At 44.0% G+C, this 17,521-nt stretch overlaps 1 protein-coding gene across 1 annotated transcript in view; it reads right to left on the reverse strand.

Annotated features, from left to right (window-relative positions):
* LOC147253796 (low-density lipoprotein receptor class A domain-containing protein 4-like) overlaps positions 1–17,521 on the reverse strand; it is a 193,745-nt gene that overhangs the window by 164,748 nt on the left and 11,476 nt on the right. The window contains exon 2 of the mRNA XM_086219101.1: positions 15,016–15,156. Coding sequence (XP_086075227.1) covers positions 15,016–15,156 — 141 coding nt within the window. The remainder of the gene's footprint in view (positions 1–15,015; positions 15,157–17,521) is intronic.

Raw genomic sequence — 17,521 nt, forward strand, 5'->3', positions numbered from 1 at the left:
TCAAATACTACTCCCAGATTTCTGCCCTCATGCTTACACTGTAAACCCAGGGAAGCTAAGGTCTGGGTTATAGAATCCCTTTGTGTTTTGGGACCAAACACCATCACTTGCTTCATAGCATTATTTAACATTAAAATGTTACTGGATATCCAGGCCTTAATGTCTGCAAGACAGGCTGTGAGTATGTTAACGTAGGTGAGGTCTAAGGGATTTATAGACAGGTAGATTTAATCATAAGCATAAAAATGGAAAGAGATGTTGAAGTTGTGAACGAACTGACCCAGTGACAATATGTACAGAGAAAAGAGTAAAGGGCCAAGAATTGACCCCTGATGAACACCACATGTAATGTTTACATTACTTGTGGAGACATTGCCAAGAGACACAAAAAAGGTTCTGTTACTGAGGTATGACTTGACCCAATCAAAAGTAGTCGCAGTCACAGATGAAAGCATATTTAGCTCAGAATTTCTTTTTCTTTTTTCAGTCATGGCAATTTACAAATGTGTATTTATTGCTTAATAAATGTGAATGTTTGGATCCATTTATCTATTTGATACTCCTTTCAGATCCAAAAATCCTGCTTGTGATTCTTAAGTATTTGCTTGCTGATTCTCTTTCAGCTTATGCAGAAAGATGTGAAACATATCTCAGTTGCCTAGTGTGACAGCTTGACTCATGACTGGCCAATATAAGCAAGCAAAATTTTTGCAGTCAGAAGTTTGAATTGGCTGGTATATATTTTTATTTAAAGTTTATTTTACTTTCGTACAAAAAAGACTGTAATGTTGATCATCAAATAAACTTTTTTATCACAAACATATCCTGTTTAATTGCATAGTGAATATTCAACAAAAAAGCACAAAACCACCACCAAGTTTCAGAACATAGTTAACAAGAACATGTGTTGTAATGTTATGTAACAGTTTAAGAGGATATTTCAGATTGTTTGTACTGGATTTATATGCAGTTGTTATCAATAGAGGAGGAACTGCGTTCAGTAGATCTGATCAGATGTGCTGACCCAGATCAACTGAATGTAAGAGCCTTACTTTGGATGACTACTTTACCATATTAAACAACTCAATTACCAACAATTGTAAACTCTTACGAAAAAAATAAGAGACCTAATTTTCTTAATTTTAGTAGTCTTGAAATGGTGCACTAATTTGCCTTCTTGTCTTGATGATGTAGGCAAGGACTGTCAATATCAGTCTCAATTGTTAAATTTTAAGGAGTCCTTGGCGGCACCCAGTGACTTCAATCCCTTTTCAACAAATCAGCTCAAACAGTGACATAAGATATAATGTGTATTTATTTATATAAAAAAGATGAATGAACAAATTCAGCATGACTCACTAATTCCTGAGGTAAATAAAACCAGCAAAATTGATGTGTATGTCAGTAAGCGTGTGGAGTGTAGAAGAGAAAACAACATTAAAAGAGAAACAGAACCCTAAATATCTGGGAGTGGTAAAATAAGATAATTTGTTTTCAGGTTGCTTGCTGCACCTGTCTCAAAATATGTGTGTGTGTGTGTGTGTGTGTGTGTGTGTGTGTGTGTGTGTGTGTGTGTGTGTGTGTGTGTGTGTGTGTGCGCGCGAGCGTGCGTGGATGCATATCGTAAGGATGATTGTGGCTTTAAGTGAAACTCATCTATGGCATGAATCTATTCATGATTCAACAGATAGGAGACAATTCCCATCTCTGCATCTTGGGGATGGTCATATTCCATTCAGTATTCACCTTCACTTCACTGTCTCAGGGAAAACTCTACATCAGTCAAATTACATGCTATTGCCATGGTTTGAAATCCCATTGAGTCCATAGTGTATGATGTCTACAGATATCTGTCTTGGAGGTGTCTGTGGTGGTGAAAAAAAAAATAGAGTTTTGATACCATTGATCAAGGACTGTCTGGAAGAATCTGGTGTTGGAGAGGAGTCCTGAGTAATGTTCTGCTGCGTACCATAAAACAACTTTGATGTTTCAAGGTGCTAGTCTCTGGTTCACCAAAGCTCCCTGTGGCATTAACTTTTTGATGTAACAAACAAACAGATGGTTATATAAAAACTTCAAGTCAAAGGGGTTTTCCATGTTTTGTACAGAATTTTAGGGAACATGTCTATTGAGAAAAATTCAAAGACAATCAAATCTAATGCTTTCATAACCATCCAGTAACCTCAACAATGAATGTATTAAGAAATGCATTAATTTGGGGATATTTTGGAGAGCACTTAATCCACCACACTAAATACTCCACACAAACATTAAAGTTTGGCCAGTCACCAAAGCACAAAGGATGTTCCAGATGGGCCTCACACAAACAAACATTTGTCCATATTGTGCGACTGGCTCACCAGACTGCTATCTGCATGCTATATGGCTTTGTACACCTGTTAACAATTTTTGGCAGAGGGTTTGTAAAGACCTATCACGGTGGTTAGGGTACCCCATCCCCATCTCCCCCTCACTTTGTCTGCTAGGTGACCTCACTAATGTTAATATGGAAGTAAACAAATCCTTCATGCTTCTCACTGCTCTAAGCATCACAAAGAAGGCCATCCTGATGAATTGGAAATCAAAGAACAACCTAAGCATTACTCAATATAGAAACCTTTTATTAGACCACATTTCCATGGAGAGAATGTCTGCTTGGGAGGAAAGTCGATCGTCAGAGTTCGAACAAATCTGGTCCCCGATAATTAAATCCATCACATAATTTTGATTAGGGGGGGCTGGGCTTCGTGGCTCTGGCCCCGGGGCGGGTGGCTATGGACGCTGGCTGCCTTGGGTGTCCGGTGGCTCGCTGGGCTGGTGGGCCTGGGGTTACTGCCTTCTGGGGCGGCTTTGGGTCTCGCCTGTTGAGGGACGACGTGGGGGGCGTGGGGGCGGCTTCCCCTATCATGGCGGCACCCTATGGGATTGGGGGTTGGGGGTCCTTGGGCTGGGTCGGGGCCTCCACCCGGCATGGGGGGGTCGGGGGCCCTGTGCTCTGCTGCCGGGGATTCGCGCCGGTCCCCCAGTGGGGTCCTGTGGTGGGGGGCTGTGGTCGCCCTGTCCCCGGGCCCCGGTGGGGCGTGCTGGGGCCTGCCGTGGCGGCTGGGGCATATTTGCCCCCGGACGATGGGAGGAGGGTGGGGAAGGAAGGTTAGGTGGGGTTAGGGAGGGAGGGGGGTCAGGGGGAGGGGGGTCAGGAGGGAGGGAGGGAGGGAGGTAGGGGCTGGAGAGTGAGGTAGAGGTGGACTGCTTGGCGCCTGGGACTTGCTGACCTGGGGCCCTGCCGCTCCCCTGGGGGGGTCGCACCCACATTTGGGAGGGGTTTGCTAGCCGCGGCCCACCCTCGGGCGGGCTGGGCCCTGGCGCGGTGTCCTGGACTGCCACCACTCTGGACAAAGGGAGGATGCTAGGGGACGTCTGAGGATGGGGGCTGACCTCCTTGATGCTGATCGAACTGGGGGCCCTGACCACGGGCTGCTGGCTGGGGGTTCCGCTGTGCACTGGGGGCCTGGGCCCTCCCTGCCCTCTGACTGCACGGTGGTGGGCCCTCTGCCCGGATCTCCGGACAGTGCCCCTTGGTGCTCCAATCTGACCTCTGGACCAGGGAGGCAAGACTCCCTGTCGGCTGGTTGCAGTGGTGACGGGGTGGTCAGCGGGGCCAGTCTGGAAGCTGACCCCCTGCAGGTCTGGCCCATTCCTCAGCCCCTCTCATTGCCTCTCTGTCCCATCACATCACATCTTATGTATCACTAGGCCTTGAGGGGCTGGACCCCCCAATTTTAATCACATCGTAGACATTTAGGGCTTGGGGGAGTGCATGAGGATGTACTGGGAGACTCTGCCATCTGCAACCGGCGGGGCTCCCATGCCCTGGGTGCCTCCGCCAATTCTAACCACATTCTAGTCATCCACATCATCACATCTACATTCCCATGCACAACACGCACCCTGCACCATGTTGGGATGGGGGGGGCAGCTGGGGCAGGGAGTGGGTCCAGTGCTGCCTCCTTTGCTAACTGCACCATTGCGGGCCTGGGGGCCTGGCCGGGGCTCTTCGGGGGGGGGGGGTGGTCCTCTTCCCGGCATGGTGGTTGGGCTGGGGTTGGTCACGGGCCCTGCTGCTGTACGGTGGATATCGCTCGCTGGCGGTTTCACTAAGTCTGAGGTGCCCTGGACCGTATCAGCATCTATGGTGTTCTCAGCCCCTGTATGGAGGAAGATGAAAGTATGATTGTTTTGTCCGGGGGTGGCGGTCCTGGGCGTGCGTGCCTTCGGCTCACCCCGGCGGGTGGGCTGGACCTTTCCGGGGAGTGGGGGGTCCCGGCTGGCTGGCTTGTGGTGCCCTATAGCCTGAAACCCTCCTGCTCTGGGGGGAGGGGGAGAACAGGGGATGAGTAGAGGGGATGGGGATCGAGGGTTGGGGGGGGGATAGCTCTGTTCGGGGGCGGTGGGCCTGGTCGTTGTGGTGGGCTGTGGCTGCCCCACCTGGGTGTGGGGTGTGGGTGGGTGTTGGCCTCGCCGCTGGCGGACCCCTTGGGGGGCTCTGGTCGGGTCTCGGGCTGGGGGGCCCTGTGCCCATGGGCTCTGCTCATGCTGTGGGGGGGGAGTGCTCGGTGGGACCGGGGTCATCTCTGCCCCGTCTCTCTGTGGGTTGCTTCCGGGTGGGGGTTGCTGCTCCTATGGTTTCCTATGGGTCCTGGCATGGGTTGGGCCTGTGGCTGTTTCCTGGGGGAGGGGTGGCCTGGGGCTCCCCGTGTCCTGGGGATTTCGGAGTGCTCTGGTGACCTGGTCCTGACCTACCTGCCATCCTGGACTGGGGGTGCGATGTCCTGGCCCCCCACATCAGCTACAGCCAGCTACGCACAGCATCCAAGATAAACCGTAGCACATACACATACACGTACACACGCGTATACACACATACACGCATGGAGCGCACAGCTGACCCATAAACACACACTCAGACATTTATCTTAAAATTATATTAAACCAAATGGTAAGCCTGCACCGGAAATTCTGCAACCATTGTTTTTTGTTTTTGTTTTTTTTTCTTTCTTTTTCTTTTGTTGTTGTTACTTTTTCTTTGTTTGTTTATTTGTTTTTTGTTTGTTTTTTGTCTTTGTTTGTTTTAGTGTTTTTGTTGTTGTTGTTGTTGTTTTCTGCTATTGCTGTTGTTGTTTTTTTTGTCTCCCCACTCCCCCTTGTCTTCCCTATCCTGTCCCTGTTCTCTCTTCCTGTCCACTCCTGAGCCTCAGTCCGGTAACTTCATCAATGAACCAACACCATTCCTAATAAAGTTAAACATAAATGGCAATAGGAGGAGTTTATCAGATTCCTCCTATGCAGAATAAAACTGCTTCAGTACAACAAGGCACCAGGAACACTGATGCTGCTTGCCTCAGCTACTGAACAGGACAGGTTAAAAAAAAAAAAAAAAAGTTTGGCCAGTCTCAGAAAATACATGACATACATTCCACTTGTTAAAACCATGAATATCAAAAAATAATTCCAAAAATCACTTCAGGCACCACTATCAAATCAAGAGGTGGTTTGCCTTCATAAGTGACCATAGGAAAGGACAGAAGTTCTAGTTATAGACTGGTGGCAGCAGTGGGGCTCTTCAGCATCTACAGCTGCTGTTAGCTTTAAATGGCCTTGCAGACTTACAACCAGGTGCCATTCATCTCTGACCAGAGGACTGCTAGGAAAATCATTAAAATGAGCTTCAAAGACAGTGGCAGGGTTGAGGAAGGGACACAAAGAATGAGACTGAAAGATCGTAAAAACTAAAGATAGAAAGCAGCAATCACGAGGTAAAAATGATAAAAGGAAAATGAATGGAAGACAGAGGTCTTGATGAACATTTTATTCAGTGCTTTTCCCAATAATTTTTCCATTGTAATGTTGTGTTTACTCTAATTCCTTTAACCACCTGTACTCAAGGCAGCTCTACACGACTGTGTACAATTTTGACATGTTCTGACAAATTAAAAAAGATCTTAAATCAGCATCTTGTGTCAATGATGTCACTGCCCTAAATTGTATTTGTTTTGTGTCATTTATAAGAAATATGACAAAATGATTTCATCGTATTATGTTTTTATTTCCAGATAAATAAGGATGCAAGTCTTTGCTAAAGAAGAAACAAACTGCATTTGACAACAACGTGAAACATGAGTTTGTCTCAAAGAAAAACCACATGACATGACAACATGACAACGCAGTAAAATTTTGGATTTAAGGCGGACAGTGATGTGAGAGATGTGAGCTGAACAACAGACTAAATAACATGTTTCATCTCTCCTTCTGTCTGTGCTCTCACCTGTTAATAAATCAGTTACAAATGTTTCCATTTTTGCTCTAGGATAACATGAGTTTGAAATAGAGACTCATCACTGCATTAATGTTACATGTTAACCAGTAACAACTAATGACACTGGATTTATGAGTGATTACCTAATACTCTAAGATTTTAATTTTAATTTGACTGAAAAAAAATTATCACACTTTCAGACTGACAAATACACACAGAAAATGTTTAGGCATGCTCATTACGATCTAACAACTGTGGTAACCAGCTAATTATTCCCATCTCAGCCTTTAGTGAGCCCCTGAATCAGCAGCATCCTGTTACTGCATTCATTTGCTGACTAATTGAACTTCGAGTCAGTGGTTGTCTGTCTATATGTGTTGGCCCTGCAATGGACTGGCGCCCTGTTCAGGGTGTACCTGCCTCTTGCCCGAAAGCTGCTGGGATAGGCTCCAGCCCCGCCTGAACAGGATAAGCGGAAGAAAATGGATGGATCTATGGATGGGTGAACTTCGAGTCACAGTGGAAATTCAAGGAAAATATCGACACCTGGACAGAGTGAATCGTCAAAGGAAGTCTTGAGTCTACAGTGTTTTTGAAGAACGCTTTAAATTTGCTATCTGGCTTGTAAACGTTTCAGATTCAGTTATTCTTGATAACAACCCACACTACTTTTAGCTGCTGTGAATAGGGGTGTCATTATTGATCTGTCTCCATTCATTATGTATTCTGATTATATCCACACCAAGTAGAAGCTAAATTGGGGCTTCAGGAGCCAGCTCTTGGCTCTGACTGGCTATAGTCCGCAGGTGTGGATGGCCTAGGGCAGTTTGCTGTGTGGAAATCTCTGATCGAGCATTTGTAATCTGGTTACACTCCTATTGGGTTTGACAGAAGAAGTGTGACCCATCCATCGATGGATGTTAACTCCATCCCCAATCACCACGATGAAGACAATGTTCAACTTTGTTTAATAATGAATTAGAGGTCAGGTAAAACTGAGACAATAAAGTACAATGAATACATGTAAGAGGTGGCATGGTATATGGTATATAAACGCAACAAAATGGATGGATGGGTGGATTACATGTAAGATGTTGTTGTCAACAGTACATGAAACATACTGACAGATGCTGAAGGCATTTAGAGATGTTCTGCCATGCTCTTGCATCTTCCTTATGCTTAAACTATCACAAGACTATACCTAGTTCCACAAGACTTTATGTGATGGCATCTTTGTCTTCTTCTTCTGGTGTTTAATGGCATCTTGTATCCATAAACTTGCATTGCTGCTTTGTCACTGCTTATGAAGAATTATATTTTCTATCCCTTAGTATTAAAGTCTTTCATCTGCCCAGTCTGCAACAGAAATTTGATCATGTCATCTCCATTTTCCTCTTTATCCACACTTTATCATAGATTGTACACTTACGTCTCCAAGTCCTAATTCCTTCCCATTTTCTAACCATGTCCACCCTACATACCCCACACACTTAAATGAGCTCCTGTTTCTGTTACCTGACAGTGGTTGATGACATCATCAGAAAGACTAAGGTCTCTTAAAGAGACAGTCCATACTAAACCCAGCTGCAAATATTTTGTGTAATGACAGAATACAATCACATTTTGAGAGCCAGCACACTGACCAGCAGACTCAATTAAACATAGCAAGCTTGTGCAAGTTTTTGTCTTACAGCAGCTTGCACATCTGTATAACCTGCTCTCACTTCAGCCTCAAACTTTACATGATGTTTATGTGTCATTAAGAGTTGAATTTGAATCACATAATTAGAATTTGGAGGCGGCACTGTGGTGCAGTGGTTAGCACAGTTGCCTCACAGTAAGAAGGTTCCAGGTTCGAGTCCTGGCTCGGGGCATGGAATCTTTCTGTGTGGAGTTTGCATGTTCTCCCTGTGCCTGCGTGGGTTCTCTCCAGGTACTCTGACTTCAAATGCAAATGGGGGCTAGGCTAATTGGATACTCTAAATTGACCGTAGGTATGACTGTGAGTGTGAATGGTTGTCTGTCTATATGTGTTGGCCCTGCGATGGACTGGTGACCTATCTCGCCTGAAAGCCGCTGGGATAGGCTCCAGCCCCCCCCCCCCCCCCCCCGTGACCCTTAACAGGAATAAGCGGAAGAAAATGGATGGATGGATAAATACCTAACTCCTAACAGGGTTCAGGAGAGAAGAGGAGAGCAGAGGAGAGGAAAGGGTGCTGTGTGTCAAGCTACAGTCTGTCTAGACTCTAGACAGTACACATGATCCATCTGTCTTTCACAGTAACAGCCAGCGGCCACAAGATGGCAACTTCATTTCTTCAGAAATATTTTTCAATTGCACTCCCTTCTTCCTGCTCACCTTGCTTTCTTTCCCTCTCTACCTCCTTATCTGGACTCCTAAGCTCCTGCCACTCTTCAGCAAACGCTACTCATCTATTTATTACTCCTTTTATCCCCTTTTCACCACCTCTCTCTCTCGTTCTTTCTCTCTGTCTTTCTCTCTCTCACTCGCTCTCACTTGGTAACCCTTCTCTCAGGCCTTACCAGAAATTTGCAATATGGAACTGCTTTCCCATAATGCCAGCCGCAGACACTTACATTAACATTCTCTCCAGACAGCTAAATAGTTTAATACCCAGCTCAGGATTCTATGCATTGGAGATGTCCTCCTGCACCAACAAGTCTAAGCACCCCTACCAACGCCACCACCACCCCACCCCCCCAAAAAAAAGAAGTAGCTTGAGGAGAGAATGAATAGGGTAGGGGTCTGATGTTTATCTGAAGAAGCAGGGTAGGCAGTGAATGAGGGGGAATGAGATGAGAGGTGGAAACAAGGGGAAGACAACCAACTCACCAGATATATTCAGGTAAACACATACACACAGTGCTAGGGATGAAAGTGTTCCTTAAAAAAGTTTTTCCTTTCCTCCTAAAAATTGTTGAAAGACAATGCAGTAGTACATCAGAGTAGCCTGGCATGCATCCATCAGAGCCCATTGGTGTCCTTCACCTTCCCTCGTCCTTCCTTTCTCTCCATGTCTCTCTCCTTCACTCTCTCAGTTTCCATCAATTGTGGCTGAGTCGAGGGAACACTTTTATTCCCTTGACAATGCTACTCAACAGGAGGGTAGAAAGTGCTTATGAAAGCAGCAGAAAGACAAAAAAGTAGACATAAATGGGGAGGTTAAGAAAAAAACTTCAGATAAACTTGTCAGACTTATAAAATGGGATTTTTGTTGGGCTGACTCTATGGCAATTGGTGGTGTGACCTGCCACTGTAATGCTAAATAATTTTACCTGCAAATACTTAAAGGTGCACGATTATATTTTTGTCTCAAATTGTAGGCATCTCCTCTTGATCCTCTGGCTTCCTGCCCCCTGAACACACACACAAAAGTCAGATCTCTGGAGACAACACAGGACTCACAAACAGCAAACAAACACTGAGTGCACAGGATGTGCACATAAACGTCCCAGCCAATCTCCAACAAGATGGTCAGGGATGGTGCATGTGCATAAATTTGGGAATAAGCAGAGTCAATTGAGTCACGTAGTTGCAAGCAGCTAGATAGCTGTACAGCGTCTAACAATTCAACACATACACTTTGGGAAATAGCCAAGGCACGACCAAAGAAAAGATTCAAATTTTAAATATATCTGCTGTAACTCATAATCTTATATCGTAAAGTTATTGTATAAAGATTTAGAAAATAAATTTACTCAAAAACTGTTGGAGTTTGCTCACTCATCTTAGCGATGTTAGCTCAGCACAGATCCGCTTTCGATGTCAATACGCATTCGTGGCATTTTCCGAAACATGGGGGGAGGGGCAAGCTTGCTCTGTGTTTGTTTGGTATTTACAACGAATGTCAACAGAAGTGACATCAGGCAGCAATGCTTAGTGCACCTTTACGATACATTTCAAAGTGAATGTCTGTCTACAAATCGTGCCATATTGCCGTATTGTATGCTGACCAGACTGAGGATGAGAATAAGGCTCTTATAGTTATCTATAGAAGAACATTATGCTTCTTCTTTCTCTTTTTAATTCCATGAGCTGATGATGTATTTCTTGTTTTACATTGTGCTTTTTTTCTTTTTCAGTTTCTTTTTAGTTTTAAAACAGCTTTTAGCAACACAAAGAGCTCACAGTGTCATACTATTGTACCTTTGAGTCTGAAGTGCTGTCGATTTCTGAAACCAGAAATTCCTCACTCATCAACGAAAAATTGAATTTTAGTATAGCTAATTTCAACACTTGTTACAGTTAGATTTTCAAACTTTGCATCTCCAAGGGGGCTCCACATAGTTGCAGTGGGGTTCACTGAATGAAGGTGAAAGAACATCAAAACCACATTATGTTGAATAGCCTAAATATATATGTTTTGGTAAGAGATAAAATATGGTAAAGACATGCAATAGTTTAAGGGGAATTTTCCCATTTCCCTCCTTTTCAAGTCAGAAACCAAAAAAAGGTGGGACAGAGCATGTATTCTGTGTACTCTGAAGTTACATAAAGGTTCCTGACAAGACTAGTTTGGCTCAGTTATTACTATCTTTGGGATCAATAGTATAATAATGATCCTATATACTGTAGGTATCTTGGGAAATCTAGAAGTGATATAAAGGGGGTGCATTGTTTCAAGTATTGTATAAAATTTAAGCAATTTAAGCCTGTCTTTGGCCACATAAACTAATCACGATCCAGTTAGCCGCTCCCCACTAGTCATGCATTGTCCAATTCATTTTTAAGTCTGAAATTTTGGTGCACTGACTCAAGATCATTAAGACTGGAAGCACTGCCACAAGCTGCATTTTCTTATTATGCTAAGTGGCAGACATTTTCTGAAAGTGCTAGGATTACACAGCACATTACAGGAACATGGATGACCAGCTTTGGCATAATAATTTGAATCCTCTGAGGATTCAAATTATTATTTATTGACAACTGTCATTAGGCAGAACAGTAAGTAGGTACCCATAGCCACTGTGTGAGCAGTAATTGGACAGTGTGAACACATGAATCAAGAGCTTTGGCTACAAATCTCAATCTACTCATATAGTGTGAGTTGGTATAAAACAAAAACTTTTCTACTTTGAAAATCTTTGATCTAACCTATGTACATTTTAACTTGCATCGGTATTTGGTTTTGTTTGAATATGCTTACATGTAAAATTAAAGTTAGTTACATTCCAGTTAACTTAAAATGTAGACACACATTTACTAGCTTCCACTCCAATCAGCTCTCAAGGAAGTGGCTTTGAGTTAAAAGGCTGGTTAATGCAACAACACTCAATTGGCTGTCAAAGGAAATAAAAGATGGCCAGGTTTCTTTACTGTCCAGCATGACATCCTACCAATAACATCAAAACTCATCTGACTAAATCGTCTGTGTAGGTTCTCATTCATCCAGGTCATCGTAGATCGAAGCGAAGTAAAATCTGGTCAACTGGACGTAAGTTTATCTTGAAGACGTTTCACCTCTCATCCGAGAGGCTTCTTCAGTTCTAGTGAAGAGTGTGGAAACTCCAGCTTATAAACCTATGTGGGAGTGGTCAGCTTCTCAACGAGAGAGTGAGACAGGTCCATTTCACCATCGAGGGACTAAAGAGCAAGCTAGATCACCTTAATCAAGAGTTAACGCCATTTTTGCCACCCGCCATCTTGGACAAGGTCACCTCCTTTGTTGGGACAGCCCAACTATCTCAACATCAGAAGAGCAAGGAGAGGCAGAAAAGGAAATTCGCGCGCCTCCAGTCTCGCCTCGACCGGGAACGAGAAGCAGAAGGCCCAACCCCAGCGGACTTACAGGACAGGTGGATAAGGAACTTATCCAACAGGGAGCTCACCAGTCCTGAGAAACGCGTCCTTGCCAAAGGAATGAACTTTGCTGTCACCCCGAAACATCTCCCGACGGTGGACCTCATCACTGCCACAGAATCCGCCATCAAGAAGAACAACCTCTCCACCACAGAAGCAGATGAACTATGACTCAAGGTCACAGCGGCCCTCTCCGAAGCGAAGGTCCCCTCTGCCAACCTCTCGGTCCAGGAAAGGAAGGCCTTGAATGCACTGAGCAAAGATGAGAACATCACCATCCTTCCAGCTGACAAAGGAAGATGCACGGTGGTCCTTGACACAACTGACTACCAGGACAAGATCAGTTCTCTTCTCAGTGACATTCACACATATGAGACCTTAAAACGCGACCCCACCAGCAGCTATAAGAAGAAAGTGGTGGAACACCTACAGAAGCTGCAAAAGGGGGAAATCATCAACCGCTTGGAGTATCACCGCCTGTACCCCGGAGACGCAGTTCCACGGATTTACGGCCTCCCCAAAATCCACAAGGAAGGTGCCCCGCTCCGACCCATTGTCAGCAGCATAAACTCCGTGACGTACAACATCGCCAAACACGTCGCCACCATCTTAGCCCCCTTGGTAGGGAAAACCCCCCACCACGTCCAGAATTCCATGGACTTCGTGAACAAGGTTAGAGAACTCAAGCTGGACCCAGATGAGACCATGGTGTCCTACGATGTGACCTCCTTGTTCACCTGCGTCCCTACTGTGGAGGCTGTGGAAACAGTGAGGAAACGCCTACAGCTGGACAACACCCTCAGCAACAGGACCAACCTCAATCCAGACCAAATCTGCCAACTTCTGGACCTTTGCCTGAACACAACTTACTTCCAGTACAGAGGGAAGTTTTTCAGGCAAAAACACGGCTGTACCATGGGTTCTCCCGTATCTCCTATCGTGGCCAACCTATACATGGAAGAGGTGGAACAGAGGCCCCTGACTTCCTTCAGTGGACCCTCCCCCACCCACTGGTTCCGATACGTTGATGACACCTGGGTGAAGATCAAGGTTCAGGAGGTACAACCGTTTACAGCACACATCAACTCGGTAGACGTCAACATCAAGTTCACCAGAGAGGATGTGAAAGACAACCATCTGCCCTTTTTGGACTGCGACGTCTACATTCAAGAGGACAGGAGCCTGAGGGTGGATGTGTACAGGAAACCCACCCACACTGACCAATACTTGCTTTTTGACTCTCACCATCCTCTGGAGCACAAGTTAGGTGTCATCAGGACGCTGCAACACCGAGCGGAGACCATCCCTACCAGCGTCCAAGGCCGGAAAAAAGAACAGCAGCATCTGAAAAGAGCACTTAAAACTTGTGGCTTCCCAGACTGGACCTTTGTAAAATCCTCTTCCAGGTCCAGAAAGGAGGAGAGCTCCAGGAGGAGGGAAGATGAAGAAGGCAGGAGAAAAAACATAGCGATCCCCTATGTGGCAGGGGTTTCTGAGAAATTAAGGAGAATCTATAACAAGCACCGCATCCCTGTGTCTTTTAAACTAGAAAACACTCTGAGACAAAGACTGGTTCACCCCAAAGATCCCACCCCTCACAGCCAGAAAAGCAATCTGGTATACGCTGTCAGATGCAGTGAGGCCTGCACGGATCTCTACATAGGGGAAACCAAACAGCCCCTCAACAAGCGCATGGCCCAACATAGAAGAGCCAACTCTGGAGGACAGGACTCAGCGGTTTTCCTCCATCTCAAGGAGGAAAGCCACTCCTTCCAGGATGACCATGTCCAAATCCTCGACAGAGAGGACAGATGGTTTGAAAGAGGAGTTAAAGAAGCCATCCACGTCAGGATAGAGAAACCATCTTTGAACAGAGGAGGTGGACTGCGACATTTCCTCTCACCTATTTACAACCAAGTCCTTTCAAAGCTTCCCCAAAGAGTTCAGCTGAAAGACCCGTGTGGAACGGCTGCTGCCAGCACAGCCCATTAGCATCTGAGTGGTCGGTGAAACTCCCCAACGACCACCCCTGAAACTCCCTGGCACCGCACAACAACTGTCGTTTGGGGAGGCCAGGTGAGTCTCGGGGGGGTCGTTTCCACCACAATAGCACTGACCACTCCCACATAGGTTTATAAGCTGGAGTTTCCACACTCTTCACTAGAACTGAAGAAGCCTCTCAGATGAGAAGTGAAACGTCTTCAAGATAAACTTACGTCCAGTTGACCAGATTTTACTTCGCTTCGATCTGACTAAATCCACCACAAGGCTTTTTGTTTCCTTGACCTTAGGACTCCACTTCTTGTCTAGTCAGCTGTGATACGTACACTGAGACAGTGGTGAGATGACTTTAAACAATGGAGGTGAAGCATGCTCTGCTGGACAAACTACCTAACTCCATAATTGGTATTGGGATTGGGAAGCAAACACGCTGATTTCAATGTATCTGCAAAAGCCAAATCAGTGTGATACTGTGACTTATAGTATATCTATACCTATCGATCGATAGATAGATAGAGAGAGAGAGATACTATTCATCTATACATAACCAAAGACACAGCTAATTATAGCTTCAAAGTCTGGCACTGAAGCAAAGAAGCTCAGAGACAGAAGAATATATGCAACAAATATTCTATCATTGAAAATGTGTTACACTTTTGTAAACTACCACTTTTGCAGTATCACCCCTGGCAAAGACTTTCTGTACCACAACAACACATTGTCCCTGTGGGAGCTGACAAAGTGACCTCAAGGAGAGACAGAAGTGAAGAACAGAGGAAAGACAAGCCAGAGAAACAAGCCAGGAATGTGAGTATCTGCTTTATAGAGTCATGTACAGTGAAGGAGGAAAGGGGGAAAAACACCACTCTGCAGCACTCACAATTGAAGATGCCCGGTGGAGGATGCTGAGTAACCACAGGGCAGTTCTCTTCATCACTGTTGTCTCCACAGTCATTCAACTGATTGCAGATCAGTGAACCAAGACGCAAACAATTCCCATTGGTGCAGTGGAACTTGCACTCTGTACATGCAGAGGAAAATGACAAGAAAAGAGCAGAAAAAATAATTCCTTTGTACAAGAAGTCATACATTTATTAATGTGAATAGTCACACTGAGTTCTTACATTACTTGAAAAATGATTATTATTGGGGATTTTCCATGCTACATCCCAGCCAAAGTGTTGTGTGTTTGATAAAAGCCCCTAAGTCTGTAGTGCTTTTACAAATGAAAAAAAGATTGGATTGCTCTTTTTCAAGCAACTACATCAACATTTATGGGAAAATAAATCAAGAAATAACTGCCCAAAAATCTGCGAAGCCTCAAAAAAACTGAAGAAAATATATCTTTAAGAGATATTCATAACAAAATGTATAGCCACACAACTGTAATATCAGTGTATGCAGGATTACCTAAAAATGTAAGTTAAGGCACTGAAGACACTGTACAGACAAAAAAAAAATGTTGGGTTGCAGTTAATACATCTCAGAATGTGCAAGGTTACGTAATTTTTTAGTTTTTTAAATTGTTTTACCTGTAGGCTAAAACACAAAACTGAGTTATAGTGTTGTGTTCAGACAGTAATAAGGTCAGACAAAAGTGGTCTCCTTTTCAAAAAAATAAATAAATAAACAAATATTTCAAATGAACTTTTGATGTGCTGCAGCCCACTGGCATAATGTAATTCCGTCACTTTGATATCACCAAAAAAATTCTCCCCCTAATTATCAAAATATGCCCGATCAGTATTTCAGTGTGGCTCAAGGGGTAAAAACATGTCTAACTTAAAAAGATAAATATATACATTGGAATGAATACTGAACTGGGCTTCATTGCACTGAGGTGTTTGAAATATTTCGGCCAACAAGTTTATATGAATGGGAGTGGCAAAATATGAGAAACACCTTTCATGATATATTATGTGGCTAAATATGCAGTGTATTGTACTTTTCTCTGCATGGAGGCACAGGTGAGGTTAGTCTCCCTTGGAGCAGGATAAACCAATCTGATAACACTGCCAAACTGTCATTTATCAGGATGATGCACTGGAAGGCCAGTTCCTTGGCCTCAAAGTCAAATCACGTCAGAAAGTTACCTCTCCCAGATAAACAGCTACGTGATCTCCCATTGTTTCCACCTGATATAGGTTTTTTTTTTTTTGGTGGAATTGTACATACCTCTGACCTATTTACCATGCATTTGAATCGATGAATTGTTTGCCTTCTATCTGTTTTATATGTTAACACTTAGACCTCAGAGTAAATTAGGTAAGTTTACGATCACAATTGTCCATTACAATCTGTTGCTACAGAGATATTATGAAATATATATGCACTGCCTCTGTGGTAAAGATCCATGCTGCTTGAGCTCTAATCGTTGACTGATGCTGTACTGGACTTCCAAAGCAAAATTATCCATATAGGCTGATTTATACATAAAAAAGTTTTTTTTTTTCAGAATGCATTTTTTGTATTTTTCATATTATTTACATATTTTGGTGAACCATTTATACTAATACAGTGTCCTATTTTTCTAAGGTTGTTTTAGATATCTCCTTAAAATAATTGCCTAAGTCATTTTTTTTTTACCTAAAAGAACTCCTTATGATGTTTTAAATCCATTTTTTTGTGTTTTTTGAAAAACTTGAAAAAAAATGACTTGGGCGGTTATTTTAAGAAGGCGACCATATTGTAGTACGTTTATTAACTAACTGTTATTTTTGTTCCTTTTTTTGCTCATGTTGAATGTGATCACTTACCCTTGCAAACCGTGCAAAACCAAGGTGCAGGAATCCATCGTACTGCCACCTTTTCAGAAAGATGTTCCTGATTTCTGAATTTTGTTTAAAGATCCAAATTCTAATTCCATCCATCCATTTTCTTCCACTTATTCCTGTTAAGGGTTGCGGGGGGGCTGGAGCCTATCCCAGCGGCTACAGGCCAGAGGTGGGGTTTACCCTGGACAGGTCGCCAGTCCATCACAGGGCCAACATACATAGACAGACAACCATTCACACTCACAGTCATACCTACGGTCAATTTAGTGTATCCAATTAGTCTAGTTCCCATTTGCATGTCTTTGGACTGGGAGGAAGCTGGAGTACCTGGAGAGAACCCATGAAGGCACAGGGAGAGCATGCAAACTCCACACAGAAAGATCCTGTGCCCGAGCCAAGACTACAACCTTCTTACTGTGAGGCGACTGTGCCGTCTCCAAATTCTAATTACGTGATTCAAATTCAACTCTTATTGACACATAAACCAAATTTATTCTATCTATCTATCTATCTTTTCATACATATATGTATATATGTTAGGACTACTAGTCCGAGTGAGTAGTAAGACCCAAAAAGGCTAACACCAAGCACAGAAACAAGGAGTTGTCGAAC

This window comes from Aulostomus chinensis, chromosome 11 (genome assembly GCF_037954235.1).
Source record: "Aulostomus chinensis isolate RoL2024-O1b breed Wild chromosome 11, RoL_Achi_v1.0, whole genome shotgun sequence".
Lineage (NCBI taxonomy): Eukaryota > Metazoa > Chordata > Actinopteri > Syngnathiformes > Aulostomidae > Aulostomus > Aulostomus chinensis.